Below are 17,854 nucleotides of genomic sequence, written 5' to 3'. Positions count from 1 at the left end.
GTGTGTGTGTGTGTGTGTGTGTGTGTGCCTGTGCATGCGTGTGTGTGTGTGTGTGTGCCTGTTAATGCGTGTGTGTGAGCGTCAGGATGCCTGGTCATAGAGTAGACAGATAAACACAGACCAACCACACGTCAAATTGGAGATCAGAGAGATAGTGACGCAAGCAGAGAGAACATCTCTAACTCATTAGAGCAGATCGACAGAGAGAGACTGAGAAAGGGGAAAATTATATTTACTAGAACTCACTGCCGAGGGGGGGGGGAAGATGATGATCATTAGATCTTACTTCCGATGCGTAGGTTGATCTGGTCCCGTCGTTCTCCGTTGGGGTTCTGGAAGCAGCTGTAGAGTCCGTTGTTTGAGAGGTCCACCTCCATCAGTATGAGCTTAGACCCCTCCTCCCGGTGGCGTGCCGTCACATCTGTCCCGTTCACCTTCCACGTCACGCTGGCCTCGCTGTCCAGAGAGCCACACTTCATGGTCACGTCCCCTCCCATATGCTCATACTGACTACTGGCTCCTAGAGGAGAGAGGAGCAGGACACTGTTACTACACAGATACTACACGGATACTACACGGATACTACACGGATACTACGTGGATACTACACGGATACTACACGGATACTACGCGGATACTACGGATACTACACGCATACTACATGGATACGACACGGATACTACACGGATACTACACGGATACTACGCGGATACTACGCGGATACTATAATGTTACTATACTGTTACTACAAAGATAACATATTGTTACAATACAGTTATTACACTGTTACTACACTGTTACTACAATGTTACTAAACGGATACTATATTGTTGATATACTATTACTATGGTGTTACTACACCTTTACTACAATATTACCACACTGTTACTACAGCATTACTACAGTGTTACTACAGTGTTGATATACTGTTGCTCTAATGTTACTATATTGTTGCTACACTGGTACTAAACTATTACTATTATGTTACTACACTGTTACTACAATGATACCACACTGTTGATATACTGTTACTACAGACGTTACTGCAGTGTTACTACAGTGTTGATATACTGTTGCTATAATGTTACTACACTGTTACTCCACTGTCAATATAATGTTACTACAATGTCACTATATGGTTACTACGTTGTTACTACACCCCTGCACTTTTGTGACACTTACTATACTGTTACTATGCTGTTACTACACGGTTACTACACGGTTACTACATGGTTACTATAATGTTACTACACGGTTACTATACTGTTACTACGCTGTTACTACAAGGTTACTACACGGTTACTACATGGTTACTATACTGTTACTACACGGTTACTATATTGTTACTACGCTGTTACTACACGGTTACTACACGGTTACTATACTGTTACTACGCTGTTACTACACGGTTACTACACGGTTACTACACGTTACTACACGTTACTACATGTTACTACACAGTTACTATACGTTACTACGCTGTTACTATAATGTTACTACACGGTTACTACACGGTTACTACACTGTTACTATACGGTTACTATACGGTTACTACACTGTCAGCTTGTTGCGGGTGAACTTGGAGCACAGTGCTGTAGCGGTTGGACAGAGGAGATGTCAACAGAGAGGGCTTCATCCTGAGCCCTATACTACAAATGTGTGTGTGAAGTGAAGCATGGTGGAAGCATGGTGGTGGCAGCATCATGCTGTGGGGATGTTTTTCATCGGCAGGGACTGGGAAACTGGTCAGAATTGAAGGAATGATGTATGGCGCTATATACAGGGAAATTCTTGAGGGAAACCTGTTTCAGTCTTCCAGAGATTTGAGACTGGGACGGAGGTTCACCTTCCAGCAGGACAATGACCCTAAGCATACTGCTAAAGCAACACTCGAGTGGTTTAAGGGGAAATATTTAAATGTCTTGGAATGGCCTAGTCAAAGCCCAGACCTCATTCCAATTGAGAATCTGTGGTAGTCCCGTGTAGCTCAGTTGGTAGAGCATGGTGTTTGCAACGCCAGGGTTGTGGGTTCGATTCCCACGGGGGGGCCTGTATGAAGAAAAAAAAAATCTACACTCACTAACTGTAAATTGCTCTGGATAAGAGCGTCTGCTAAATGACTAAAATGTAAATGTATGACTTAACGATTGCTGTACACCAGCGGAACCCATCCAACTTGAAGGAGCTGGAGCAGTTTTCCTTGAAGTATGGGCAAAAATACCAGTGGCTAGATTTGCCAAGCTTATAGAGACATACCTTAAGAGACTTGCAGCTGTAATTGCTGCAAAAGGTGGCTCTACAAAGTATTGACTTTGGGGGGGTGAATAGTTATGCACGCTCAAGTTTTCTGTTTTTTTGTCTTATTTCTTGTTTGTTTCACAAGAAAAATATTTTGCATCTTCAAAGTGGTAGGCATGTTGTATAAATCAAATGATACAACCCCCCCAAAATCCATTTTAATTCCAGGTTGTAAGGTAACAAAATAGTAAAAATACCAAGGAGGGTGAATACTTTCGCAAGCCACTGTATATGCCAATTACATGATGGTCCGACCGCATTCTCTCCCCTATCAACACTCTTTTAACTTTTGGTGCCAACGAGAATGACATAAGAAATAGGTCAAGACGACTAGCTTGATTGAGTCTCCGCCATGTACAGTGAGGGAAAAAAGTATTTGATCCCCTGCTGATTTTGTACGTTTGCCCACTGACAAAGACATGATCAGTCTATAATTTTAATGGTAGGTTTATTTGAACAGTGAGAGACAGAATAACAACAAAAAAAATCCAGAAAAACACATGTCAAAAATGTTATAAATTGATTTGCATTTTAATGAGGGGAAATAAGTATTTGACCCCTCTGCAAAACATTACTTAGTACTTGGTGGCAAAACCCTTGTTGGCAATCACAGAGGTCAGACGTTTCTTGTAGTTGGCCACCAGGTTTGCACACATCTCAGGAGGGATTTTGTCCCACTCCTCTTTGCAGATCTTCTCCAAGTCATTAAGGTTTCAAGGCTGACATTTGGCAACTCGAACCTTCAGCTCCCTCCACAGATTTTCTATGGGATTAAGGTCTGGAGACTGGCTAGGCCACTCCAGGACCTTAATGTGCTTCTTCTTGAGCCACTCCTTTGTTGCCTTGGCCATGTGTTTTGGGTCATTGTCATGCTGGAATACCCATCCACGACCCATTTTCAATGCCCTGGCTGAGGGAAGGAGGTTCTCACCCAAGATTTGACGGTACATGGCCCCGTCCATCGTCCCTTTGATGCGGTGAAGTTGTCCTGTCCCCTTAGCAGAAAAACACCCCCAAAGCATAATGTTTCCACCTCCATGTTTGATGGTGGGGATGGTGTTCTTGGAGTCATAGGCAGCATTCCTCCTCCTCCAAACACGGCGAGTTGAGTTGATGCCAAAGAGCTCGATTTTGGTCTCATCTGACCACAACACTTTCACCCAGTTCTCCTCTGAATCATTCAGATGTTCATTGGCAAACTTCAGATGGGCCTGTATATGTGCTTTCTTGAGCAGGGGGACCTTGCGGGCGCTGCAGGATTTCAGTCCTTCACGGCGTAGTGTGTTACCAATTGTTTTCTTGGTGACTATGGCCCAGATGACTTGAGATCATTGACAAGATCCTCCCGTGTAGTTCTGGGCTGATTCCTCACCATTCTCATGATCATTGCAACTCCATGAGGTGAGATCTTGCATGGAGCCCCAGGCCGAGGGAGATTGACAGTTATTTTGTGTTTCTTCCATTTGCGAATTAATCACACCAACTGTTGTCACCTTCTCACCAAGCTGGTTGGCGATGGTCTTGTAGCCCATTCTAGCCTTGTGTAGGTCTACAATCTTGTCCCTGACATCCTTGGAGAGCTCTTTGGTCTTGGCCATGGTGGAGAGTTTGGAATCTGATTGATTGATTGCTTCTGTGGACAAGTGTCTTTTATACAGGTAACAAACTGAGATTATGAGCACTCCCTTTAAGAGTGTGCTCCTAATCTCAGCTCGTTACCTGTATAAAAGACACCTGAGAGCCAGAAATCTTTCTGATTGAGAGGGGGTCAAATACTTATTTCCCTTATTAAAATGCAAATCAATTTATAACATTTTTGACGTGTTTTTCTGGATTTTTTTGTTGTTGTTATTCTGTCTCTCACTGTTCAAATAAACCTACCATTAAAATTATAGACTGATCATTTCTTTGTCAGTGGGCAAACGTACAAAATCAGCAGGGGATCAAATACTTTCTTCCCTCACTGTATATCTCAATGGGTCAGAACATTTAAGCCTCCATATATCCACTAGTTCTAATGTATCGATGACATTCATGATTTCGTCCACATTTCAGGTGATCATTTATTATATATATTGTCAAAGAAGTGTGGATCATCATTATTTGGTCCGTAAAGGTTAATGAGCCAAATCAGTTTATGGTCCAATAACATGTTTAAAGTAATCCATCTACCTTGCGGATCTGTTTGGACAATTTGCACATTCGGATCGAAATTACTGTTAATTAATATCATGACCCCTTTTGAGTTTCTTTGCCCATGGGAGAAGTATATTTCGCCCCCCCCCCATTCCTTTTTTTATACGCAACTTCATCTAGAATTGTTGAATGAGTTTCCTGTAAACAATAGATATTATATTCCTTCGAAAACAGCACACAGTGCCACCCACAAAACAGAAGCAGGACAACCGCCAAAAGCATTTCCAATGCTCTCACCTCAATATATATATATATAGCTATTTAAAAATATATATCTATTCAAATATCTTGCATATCTTAATTCCCATCATTGTCAATTAATATGCATAATAATGTCAGCAGTTCATTCTTTGCCTGGAGCTGAAGTGTTGTTGGTTCTATTCCCTGCCTGGAGCTGAAGTGTTGTGGTTCTATTCCCTGGCTGGAGCTGAAGTGTTGTTGGTTCCATTCCCTGCCTGGAGCTGAAGTGTTGTGGTTCTATTCCCTGGCTGGAGCTGAAGTGTTGTTGGTTCTAATCCCTGCCTGGAGATGAAGTGTTGTGGTTCTATTCCCTGCCTGGAGCTGAAGTGTTGTTGGTTCTATTCCCTGCCTGGAGCTGAAGTGTTGTGGTTCTATTCCCTGGCTGGAGCTGAAGTGTTGTGGTTCTATTCCCTGCCTGGAGCTGAAGTGTTGTTGGTTCTATTCCCTGCCTGGAACTGAAGTGTTGTTGGTTCTAATCCCTGCCTGGAACTGAAGTGTTGTTGGTTATATTCCCTGCCTGGAGCTGAAGTGTTGTTGGTTCCATTCCCTGCCTGGAGCTGAAGTGTTGTTGGTTATATTCCCTGCCTGGAGCTGAAGTGTTGTTGGTTCCATTCCCTGCCTGGAGCTGAAGTGTTGTTGGTTCCATTCCCTGCCTGGAGCTGAAGTGTTGTGGTTTATGGTCCAATAACATGTTCAAAGTAATCCATCTACCTTGCGGATCTGTTTGGACAATTTGCACATTCGGATCAAAATTACTGTTAATTAATATCATCACCCCTTTTTAGTTTCTTTGCCCATGGGGGAAGTATATTTCGCCCCCCAAGTCCTTTTTCCACACAACTTCATCTAGAATTGTTGAATGAGTTTCCTGTAAACAATATATATTATATTCCTTCTCTTTGAGCCAGGTAAATATTATTCTCTTTTCTTATTATCTGCTAAGCCATTACAATTATAACTGGCTATACTTATTTCACCATTTACCATGATGATATACAAGTTTCAAATCTATTTATCATAATACAGTGGGGAAAAAAGTATTTAGTCAGCCACCAATTGTGCAAGTTCTCCCACTTAAAAAGATGAGAGAGGCCTGTAATTTTCATCATAGGTACACGTCAACTATGACAGACAAATTGAGAATTTTCTTTCAAGAAAATCACATTGTAGGACTTTTTAATGAATTTATTTGCAAATTATGGTGGAAAATAAGTATTTGGTCACCTACAAACAAGCAAGATTTCTGGCTCTCACAGACCTGTAACTTCTTCTTTAAGAGGCTCCTCTGTCCTCCACTCATTACCTGTATTGATGGCAGCTGTTTGAACTTGTTATCAGTATAAAAGACACCTGTCCACAACCTCAAACAGTCACACTCCAAACTCCACTATGGCCAAGACCAAAGAGCTGTCAAAGGACACCAAAAACAAAATTGTAGACCTGCACCAGGCTGGGAAGACTGAATCTGCAATAGGTAAGCAGCTTGGTTTGAAGAAATCAACTGTGGGAGCAATTATTAGGAAATGGAAGACATACAAGACCACTGATAATCTCCCTCGATCTGGGGCTCCACGCAAGATCTCACCCCGTGGGGTCAAAATGATCACAAGAACGGTGAGCAAAAATCCCAGAACCACACAGGGGGACCTAGTGAATGACCCGCAGAGAGCTGGGATCAAAGTAACAAAGCCTACCATCAGTAACACACTACGCCGCCAGGGACTCAAATCCTGCAGTGCCAGACGTGTCCCCCTGCTTAAGCCAGTACATGTCCAGGCCCGTCTGAAGTTTGCTAGAGTGCATTTGGATGATCCAGAAGAGGATTGGGAGAATGTCATATGGTCAGATGAAACCAAAACTCAACTCGTCGTGTTTGGAGGACAAAGAATGCTGAGTTGCATCCAAAGAACACCATACCTACTGTGAAGCATGGGGGGTGGAAACATCATGCTTTGGGGCTGTTTTTTCTGCAAAGGGACCAGGACGACTGATCCGTGTAAAGGAAAGAATGAATGGGGCCATGTATCATGAGATTTTGAGTGAAAACCTCCTTCCATCAGCAAGGGCATTGAAGATGAAACGTGGCTGGGTCTTTCAGCATGACAATGATCCCAAACACACCGCCCGGGCAACGAAGGAGTGGCTCGTAAGAAGCATTTCAAGGTCCTGGAGTGGCCTAGCCAGTCTCCAGATATCAACCCCATAGAAAATCTTTGGAGGGAGTTGAAAGTCCATGTTGCCCAGCGACAGCCCCAAAACATCAATGCTCTAGAGGAGATCTGCATGGAGGAATGGGCCAAAATACCAGCAACAGTGTGTGAAAACCTTGTGAAGACTTACAGAAAAAGTTTGACCTGTGTCATTGCCAACAAAGGGTATATAACAAAGTATTGAGAAACATTTGTTATTGACCAAATACTTATTTTCCACCGTAATTTGCAAATACATTCATAAAAAATCCTACAATGTGATTTTCTGGAATTTTTTTTCTCATTTTGTCTGTCATAGTTGACGTGTACCTATGATGAAAATTACAGGCCTCTCTCATCTTTTTAAGTGGGAGAACTTGCACAATTGGTGGTTGACTAAATACTTTTTTCCCCACTGTATATATGTTTGTAAATGTACCATTAAAAAGTACCATAGTGATTGAGTGTCCATATAGCTGTACCATGATATTTGCATTTATGCTAAGTAACCCTCCAATCAGGAAGAGAAGCTTCCGGTAGACAAGATGGCGTATTGAATACACAGCGGTACAATCACCTCAAGATAAAAACATAACATTCAATATCAGTAAGTTAAACTAAATATTAGCACTTCATATATCCGCGGGTAATAACATTCAATCTGGATAATAACATAAACCAAATCATAAAGGCTAGAGAAATGTATCGACAAATATTACAACAACTCGCAACACCCAAACATTACAGGAGGATAAACGAGGAGAATCAATCTCCAGGAGAAAATGCGACTCCTCGACTGATACAGATGATTTATGATTTTCACCACTGGGTCTGGTAAGTGTGGAAAGCGATCTGTTGAAGTCGAAGTCGATAAATGACAAACTGGGCGTACTAGAGTTGGTCAGTAATGATGTAAAAAAGTTGAAGGCGAGTCTTGAAATGAGTGACGGAAAAGCTACGATAATGGAGAGCGATACAAAAAAAACTAAAAGGGACAGTCACTAGGATGGAAACGGACGTTAAGGAACTTAAAGAGGAGAACAACTTTCTGAGAGAAGCCTTACTATACAGACTAGATCGATGAGAGAATATCTAGGACTTACGGGTATCCAGGAAAAAGCAGGAGAGATTACAGAAAATTGTGAAGGACTTCTTTCTTACAGCGCTTCAAATCCTACTGGAGGCTGTCGATAAAATCCAACTCGAACGTGTACACCGTTTCGGACAAAGAGGACAGAGATATGAGCGTCCAATCGTTGCCAAATTAGTTTTTTTTTAAGGATAAAGTAATGGTTAAAAGCCTATGTAAAAGACTTGCTGGCACGAAAATAGGCATGAATGATCAGTTCCAGAGGGAGATTGCAGAAAGGTGCAAAGTTCTGTACCCAATCTTCAAGGAAAATTGATTAAAAGGGAAACGTGTTGCTCTCGTTGTCCATAAACTGTATATTGACAACGAAATGTTCCGCGACACAAAGACTACTCCATGGCTATTCTGAAAGTTCTAATAGAGGAGTCGAATAATGGAACACCCAATCCTAGCCATGGTAGGGATTGTCATAATAAAGCACATTTATAGTAGGTATAGTATTTTATAAAGGGATAAGACGGTATTACAAGAAAAGATAACAAGAAAAATAATACATCTTCAAATATAACTAATTAGAACACAAGTACTCAGTCAACATAGTGGAGATAAAAACATAGCGAACAGAAGACATAGAAGGCACAGTATGGGGGTATGGGGGAGGGGGGTATGGGGGGTATGGGGGGATGGGGGGATGGGGGTATGGGGGTATGGGGGGATGGGGGGATGGGGGTATGGGGGTATGGGGGTATGGGGGGTATGGGGGGTATGGGGGTATGGGGGGATGGGGGATGGGGGGATGGGGGTATGGGGGTATGGGGGTATGGGGGATGGGGGTATGGGGGTATGGGGGGATGGGGGTATGGGGGGATGGGGGGGTATGGGGGATGGGGGGATGGGGGGATGGGGGATGGGGGGGGGGATGGGGGATGGGGGGATGGGGGGATGGGGGATGGGGGATGGGGGATGGGGGATGGGGGTATGGGGGGATGGGGGGATGGGGGGACGGGGGGACGGGGGGTACGGGGGGATGGGGGTATGGGGGGATGGGGGATGGGGGGTATGGGGGATGGGGATGGGGGATGGGGGGATGGGGGGACGGGGGGTATGGGGGATGGGGGATGGGGGGATGGGGGTATGGGGGATGGGGGGATGGGGGATGGAGGTATGGGGGTATGGGGGATGGGGGGATGGGGGGATGAATCGTGATGGAAGGTGTGGTGTGCGTTTTTGCATTACTTTACATTTTTGTCAAGCAATTATTATTTTAGCAAACAAGTATTGTGGTTCATCCTATATTCTCCCTAACATCCTTACCCCCTTGCAACAGATGTGGGATACACACACTCAACCCCTTTCCTCCACAATCAACCATAAGCTCAGATGCTCAGCGGTTGTTACATCCCAGAGCCCAACTCAAGAAAGGACCTGATTTACGAATGCATATACAGTTACAGCTGTTTCAGAAAGCATGCAAGATTGAGCAAAAATTGACAGAAATTTGAGATTTGATTAACCAATGTCAAGTCCTAGGTTATGGAGATCAGATCCACCCCCTTCCCCTGAAACACACACACGCTGGTCCCCCGTTGTAACCATTTTCCCAAGTATCTCCGTGCAGTCAGACCTTTGATTATTTTGTGCCACCTGGGCCACAATAATAAACCCCCTCTCTGATTGTCCGAGTGTGACCCCCTCCCCATGGGTTACTGCAGCCAGTGTTGCCAGCACTGCCACTACCTGGGTGGGGGTACCCCCCCGGAATCCCCACCGGCTAGGTACAAGGTCGTCAAGGTTCTCATTAGCAGTCAATATGTTGATAGTAATTCGGGAGCACGGTTCTCAAATTACTTTTGTTAAAGTCCCCCAAGACACGCTTTCTCCAGTTTGTTCAGGGTACAATGATGTGGTCCTCTGTAGCTCAGCTGGTAGAGCACGGCGCTTGTAACGCCAAGGTAGTGGGTTCGATCCCCTGGACCACCCATACACAAAAAAAAATAATGTATGCACGCATGACTGTAAGTCGCTTTGGATAAAAGCGTCTGCTAAATGGCATATTATTATTATATGATATATTTTATTTTTATTTTAGTCATTTAGCAGACGCTCTTATCCAGAGCGACTTACAGTTAATGATCCATTAGAGCATTTTTGGTGTCGGCTTGGGGCGGGATGTACACAGCCATGGCAATAATCTGTGTACGGTATAGTAACACATCAACATCAAGCTGTGGATAAGTGACATATCAACATCAAGCTGTGGATAAGTAACACATTGAGTAACAGACACCAACCTGAAGGTATTCCAGTGACAGACACTATACTGAAGGTATTCCAGTGACAGACACCAACCTGAAGGTAGTCCAGTGACAGACACCAACCTGAAGGTATTCCAGTGACAGACACCAACCTGAAGGTATTCCAGTGACAGACACTATACTGAAGGTATTCCAGTGACAGACACCAACCTGAAGGTAGTCCAGTGACAGACACCAACCTGAAGGTATTCCAGTGACAGACACCAAACTGAAGGTATTCCAGTGACAGACACCAAACTGAAGGTATTCCAGTGACAGACACCAAACTGAAGGTATTCCAGTGACAGTTCTAATCCTGTTCAGAGATGTACCATGAAATTAGATTCTGGTTCCGGAGTGTCATGACATTCCAACACACTATAATACAATATATCTACCTACGCACTGTGTGCTTGACATCCCACAACTCATCATGGCAAATGTTTAAGTATGTGTGTCAGATCCTTATGCCTTTAAACACGCTCCCCTTTAATCTAAAATAACAATCCTGCCAAATAAATAAGTAGCTCAAATTGATTATAAAATGTGTTTTTAAGATCAGATGTCAGTACTGTGCTGCAGTACATCTGCAGTATCGCTCTGGAAACCAGTTTAATGTACAGTGATGTACTGAGCTGTGTATATGAAAGACAGGAACATCCTTCCATATTTCATATCTCCTCTCTTCCTCTCGTCTAAAAACATCTTTAGCATTAAGTCATCACTTAGCCCGTCTCATCCAGTGGGGGCTGCTGAGGAGGAGGACAGCTCATAGTAATGTATGTAAAGGAGCCCATGTGTTTGATGTATTTGATAACATTCCACATATTCTGTTCCAGCCGTTACCATGAGCCTGTCCTCCCCAATTAAGGTGCTACCAACCACCTGTGGTCTAATCCCTCCATCTCATCCCTTGTTTCCTGTGAGGAGGACAGGTTAACAGGTTCTCTCTCCTTCTCTCTTCTCTCCCTCCCCCCTTCTCTCTTCTCTCCCAACAGCTGCAAAGCACAAACTTCCTCCTCTCCTTCCTCTCTCCTCCTTCTCTCTGTCTCTCCCTCCTCTTTCCTTCTCCCCTTCCTCTTCTCCCTTATTTTTGGGCTGAGCCACATGAGGGATGCTGCAGATTATATTCAACCAAACACACAAACCCTTTCAGTGGGGGCAGAATAACACAGTGAAAGAATTCCCCCGCCCTGTCCCCAACCCCAGTCCCGATGCACTGTAAAGGATCCAGGCAGTACAGAAACACAGGGGTCCATGGCTCCATGCAACTAGGGATGGGATGGGAAGGGAAACCAGTCCGACATGATGAAGATATAAAGGGGGGGAAGCTTTAATCGATGCTTCGCATTTAGGAGTGAGTTGGTTAGGTTCATATAGCCATCAGCTATCTATTTATCTGTGGGAGTGGGCTAGAAGCTCCAGGGAGGGGTGCACCCACATGGAAGAGCTACACTTTTATGAGCCGAGCAGGGATGTGGGGATCTGCAGCTCAGCTCAGCTCTGTCTGGGAAACACTCACATAAGGTTCTGGGTTCTGGGGCGTCGGGGGGTTAGCTTTAGGAGGGGTTCTGGGGCGTCGGGGGGTCAGCTTTAGGAGGGGTTCTGGGGCGTCGGGGGTTAGCTTTAGGAGGGGTTCTGGGGCGCCGGGGGTCAGCTTTAGGAGGGGTTCTGGGGGCGCCGGGGGTTAGCTTTTAGGAGGGGTTCTGGGGCGTCGGGGGGTTAGCTTTAGGAGGGGTTCTGGGGTGTCGGGGGGTTAGCTTTGGGAGGGGTTCTGGGGCGTCGGGGGGTTAGCTTTAGGAGGGGTTCTGGGGATTCGGGGGGTTAGCTTTAGGAGGGGAGGGGAAGAGAGGAGGGGGGTTAGGAGGGGAGGACAACTGGAGTTCATGAACTAGATCAGGAACATCTGTCCATAGTAGAACAACGTCAGCATCAGTAACCAAACCCTTAAGCCTATCTGAGATGTCTCTCCTCTGTAACATGGTTCCTAACTGGACTCCACAACAACATCATTCCTAACACTAACCCCATACGTCATTGAGATGTCTCTCCTCTGTAACATGGTTCCTAACTGGACTCCACAACAACATCATTCCTAACACTAACCCCATACGTCATTGAGATGTCTCTCCTCTGTAACATGGTTCCTAACTGGACTCCACAACAACATCATTCCTAACACTAACCCCATACGTCATTGAGATGTCTCTCCTCTGTAACAGACGGTATTTCCTCCTCTTATTCACTGAGCTGCTGCAGTTCTCCCTTTTAGTCAGTTCATTCCATGTTGTACAATATGTCAGACTCAACTTCTCTTCCTGATGCTTTTGTTTCTTTTTCAGGCCGTGATGACTATCATGATGACCACCGTGATGACTATTGCGATGACCACTGTGATGACTACCATGATGACCACCGTGATGACTATCATGATGACCACCGTGATGACTATTGTGATGACCACCGTGATGACTATCATGATGACCACCATGATGACTATCATGATGACCACCGTGATGACTAGCATGATGACCACCGTGATAACTATTGTGATGACCACCGTGATGACTATCATGATGACCACCATGATGACTATCACGATGACCACCGTGATGACTATTGTGATTACCACCGTGATGACTATCGTGATGACTATCATGCTGACCACCGTGATGACCAACGTGATGACTATCATGCTGACAAACGTGATGACTATTGTGATGACCAACGTGATGACTATCGTGATGACTATCATGCCGACCACCGTGATGACCAACGTGATGACTATCATGCTGACAACCGTGATGACTATTGTGATGACCAACGTGATGACTATCATGCTGACAACCGTGATGACTATTGTGATGACCACCGTGATGACTATTGTGATGACCACCGTGATGACTATCATGATGACCACCGTGATAACTATTGTGATGACCACCGTGATGACTATCATTATGACCACCGTGATGACTATCATGATGACCACCGTGATGACTAACATGATGACCACCGTGATGACTATTGTGATTACCACCGTGACGACTATCGTGATGACTATCATGCTGACCACCGTGATGACTATTGTGACAACCAACGTGATGACTATCATGCTGACAACCGTGATGACTACTGTGATGACCAACGTGATGACTATCATGATGACCACCGTGATGACTATCATGATGACCACCGTGATGACTATTGTGATGACCACCGTGATGACTATCACGATGACCACCCTGATAACTATTGTGATGACCACCGTGATGACTATCATGATGACCACCGTGATGACTATCATGATGACCAACGTGATGACTATCATGATGACCACCGTGATGACTATTGTGATTACCACCGTGATGACTACCATGATGACCAACGAGATGACTATCATGATGACCACCGTGATGACTATTGCGATTACCATCGTGATGACTATCGTGATGACCACCGTGATGACTATCATGATGACCACCGTGATAACTATTGTGATGACTAACATGATGACTACTGTGGTGACTTACATGATAACTACCGTGATGACCACCGTGATGACTACTGTGATGACTACCGTGATGACTATCGTAATGACCACTGTGATGACTAACGTGATGACTACTGCGATAGCTTACATGATGACTACCGTGATGACTATTGTGATGGCTACCGTGATGGCTAGCATGATGACCACTGTGATGACTATTGTGATGACTATTGTGATGACTACCGTGATGGCTAGCATGATGACTACTGTGATGACTGTCATGATGATCACCGTGACTGCTACCTTGATGACTACCATGATGATTTCTGTGATGACTATCATGATGACCACTGTGATGACAACCGTGATGACTATCACGATGACCCCCGTGATGACTATCATGATGACCGCCATGATGACTACCGTAATGACCATCATGATAACTATCATTATGGCTATCATGATGACCACCATTAGGACTATTGCGATGACTATAATTAAAACTTCTGTGATGACTACCGTGATGACTACCACGATGACTAACATGATGACTATTGTGATGACTATCATTATCACTACTGTGATGAATACTGTGATGCTACCGTGATGACTACTGTGATGACTACCATGATGACTAACATGATGACTAACATGATGACTATTGTGATGACTATCATTATCACTACTGTGATGAATACTGTGATGCTACCGTGATGACTGTCATGATGACTACCATGATGACTACCATGATGACTATTGTGATGACTATCGTGATGACTATCGTGATGACTATATACATATGTTGGATCTTAACTTGATCACTCTTTTGTCACAAATCATTTTCCTGCTGCATCAGGAAATTCAAATTAGCTTTGTGACTCCCTGAAAAATAACTGTTTTCTTTCTGTCCTTGCGGGGGCAGTTGAGCCATTGGGATCAGGGCGTGAAATAAAATAATCTCTCTCGCTCGCTCAAACACTAGGACTAGGTCCTATTACTGCAACATTCAAATGTACAACAATGTATCAGAAATGCAGCCATTAACATCAACAACCATCATTTTACATAGCTTAATAACACAAGGAGGATACACTTGGCAGTTGTATGTCTTAGCCTAATGGAGACCAATATCTGAGGTAAAAATTGAGTTCATGGCCTGGGTGTTCTAGCGGTTAGTGCTGCTGCCTTCAGCCCGCACATATAGGCCTACCATGTTGGTGCAATTCCAGCCCGCACCCTTCTGGCACAAATAACTCAATCCCCCAATTCACTTGATTTATTCATTTAAAATACAGACAGTACGGGGATATTTTTCCTCTGATCTTGATAATAAATTATTATACCTTGGTGTGGATTGAAAGCCTGTATTGTGTGGCTTTAGTATTTCATTTTGTAAAGCTGTCAAGATGTTTTTGCATTTCGGCCTATCCAAAGACAATTTTGATGAGCGGAGACACTTTTCATTGATGTGTAAATTATAAGACAATTGGTTTTACTTCTTGAAAACATTGAAATAATTGACTCGTGGGCCTACTGTAGGCTCAGGCTGGTCATGATATCGCCACTAAGTGACTATATCACCCTCAGGCTGGTCACTATATCACCCTCAGGCTGGTCACTATATCGCCACTAAGTCACTATATCACCCTCAGGCTGGTCACTATATCGCCACTAAGTCACTATATCACCCTCAGGCTGGTCACTATATCACCCTCAGGCTGGTCACTATATCGCCACTAAGTCACTATATCACCCTCAGGCTGGTCACTATATCACCACTAAGTCACTATATCACCCTCAGGCTGGTCACTATATCGCCACTAAGTCACTATATCACCCTCAGGCTGGTCACTATATCACCCTCAGGCTGCTCACTATATCACCCTCAGGCTGGTCACTATATCACCCTCAGGCTGGTCACTATATCACCCTCAGGCTGGTCACTATATCGCCACTAAGTCACTATTTCACCCTCAGGCTGGTCACTATATCGCCACTAAGTCACTATTTCACCCTCAGGCTGGTCACTATATCGCCACTAAGTCACTATTTCACCCTCAGGCTGGTCACTATATCACCACTAAGTCACTATATCACCCTCAGGCTGGTCACTATATCACCACTAAGTCACTATATCACCCTCAGGCTGGTCACTATATCGCCACTAAGTCACTATATCACCCTCAGGCTGGTCACTATATCACCCTCAGGCTGGTCACTATATCACCACTAAGTCACTATTTCACCCTCAGGCTGGTCACTATATCGCCACTAAGTCACTATTTCACCCTCAGGCTGGTCACTATATCGCCACTAAGTCACTATATCACCCTCAGGCTGGTCACTATATCGCCACTAAGTGACTATATTACCCTCAGGCTGGTCACTATATCACCCTCAGGCTGGTCACTATATCACCACTAAGTCACTATATCACCCTCAGGCTGGTCACTATATCGCCACTAAGTGACTATATCACCCTCAGGCTGGTCACTATATCGCAACTAAGTCACTATATCACCCTCAGGCTGGTCACTATATCGCCACTAAGTGACTATATCACCCTCAGGCTGGTCACTATATCACCCTCAGGCTGGTCACTATATCGCCACTAAGTCACTATATCACCCTCAGGCTGGTCACTATATCACCCTCAGGCTGGTCACTATATCACCCTCAGGCTGGTCACTATATCGCCACTAAGTCACTATATCACCCTCAGGCTGGTCACTATATCGCCACTAAGTCACTATATCACCCTCAGGCTGGTCACTATATCACCCTCAGGCTGGTCACTATATCGCCACTAAATCACTATATCACCCTCAGGCTGGTCACTATATCACCCTCAGGCTGGTCACTATATCACCCTCAGGCTGGTCACTATATCACCACTAAGTCACTATATCACCCTCAGGCTGGTCACTATATCACCCTCAGGCTGGTCACTATATCGCCACTAAGTCCCTCAGGCTGGTCACTATAACACCCTCAGGCTGGTCACTATATCACCACTAAGTCACTATATCACCCTCAGGCTGGTCACTATATCACCCTCAGGCTGGTCACTATATCACCCTCAGGCTGGTCACTATATCGCCACTAAGTCACTATATCACCCTCAGGCTGGTCACTATATCACCCTCAGGCTGGTCACTATATAAACCTCAGGCTGGTCACTATATCACCACTAAGTCACTATATCACCCTCAGGGTGGTCAATATATCACCCTCAGGCTGGTCACTATATCACCCTCAGGCTGGTCACTATATCACCCTCAGGCTGCTCACTATATCACCCTCAGGCTGGTCACTATATCACCCTCAGGCTGGTCACTATATCACCCTCAGGCTGCTCACTATATCACCCTCAGGCTGGTCACTACATCGCCACTTGGCGTGACCTCATGAGGATTGGAGCCGGAGGGCGCTGCTTAGACCACTGTGCTACGGCAGTTCACAATACTTTAGCAGTAAGAATATTATGAATACTGATGAAACATAAACACATTGTTTTTAATTGTTTTGTCTGATACCTTCCCCAAACGAGGGGTAGGCAACCCTGTCCCTGGAGAGTCACAGGGTAAGCAGGTTTTGGATTTAACCCATAACAGTCTAAGCCCTGTCAAAGCCGGAGGGGTTCTACTAAGCTATATGGAATTGTTTTAAGAAGGTCATACCAATGCTCATTTAGCTATTTGATTTGACATTTTAAGACCCCTTGAAGTAAAACATTTTTTTGAAACAAATTATTTGATGAAAATAGAATGTGGCCTTACTGCTATTAGCCCATACAAACACATTGAATAACAGATAGTCCTTACTGCTATTAGCCCATACAAACACAATGAATAACACATAGTCCTTACTGCTATTAGCCCATACAAACACATTGAATAACAGATTCACTACATGGAACAACAGATAGTCCTTACTGCTATTAGCCCATACAAACACATTGAATAACAGATTCACTACATGGAACAACAGATAGTCCTTACTGCTATTAGCCCATACAAACACACTGAATAACAGATTCACTACATGGAACAAC

The 17,854-nt window shown here is 44.4% G+C and overlaps 1 protein-coding gene across 1 annotated transcript in view; it reads right to left on the bottom strand.

The window, feature by feature from the left end:
* Window positions 1-286: 286 nt before the first annotated feature.
* LOC123484768 (ciliary neurotrophic factor receptor subunit alpha-like) overlaps window positions 287-17,854 on the bottom strand; it is a gene marked incomplete at its 3' end in the record, with an annotated part of 76,873 nt that continues 59,305 nt past the window's right edge. Inside the window, exon 2 of the mRNA XM_045215478.1 lies at window positions 287-520. Coding sequence (XP_045071413.1) covers window positions 287-520 — 234 coding nt within the window. The remainder of the gene's footprint in view (window positions 521-17,854) is intronic.

Source organism: Coregonus clupeaformis, unplaced genomic scaffold (assembly GCF_020615455.1).
Source record: "Coregonus clupeaformis isolate EN_2021a unplaced genomic scaffold, ASM2061545v1 scaf0455, whole genome shotgun sequence".
Classification (NCBI taxonomy): domain Eukaryota; kingdom Metazoa; phylum Chordata; class Actinopteri; order Salmoniformes; family Salmonidae; genus Coregonus; species Coregonus clupeaformis.
Note: the sequence above shows the minus strand (reverse complement) of the source record. Positions and strands in the feature narration are given on the sequence as shown.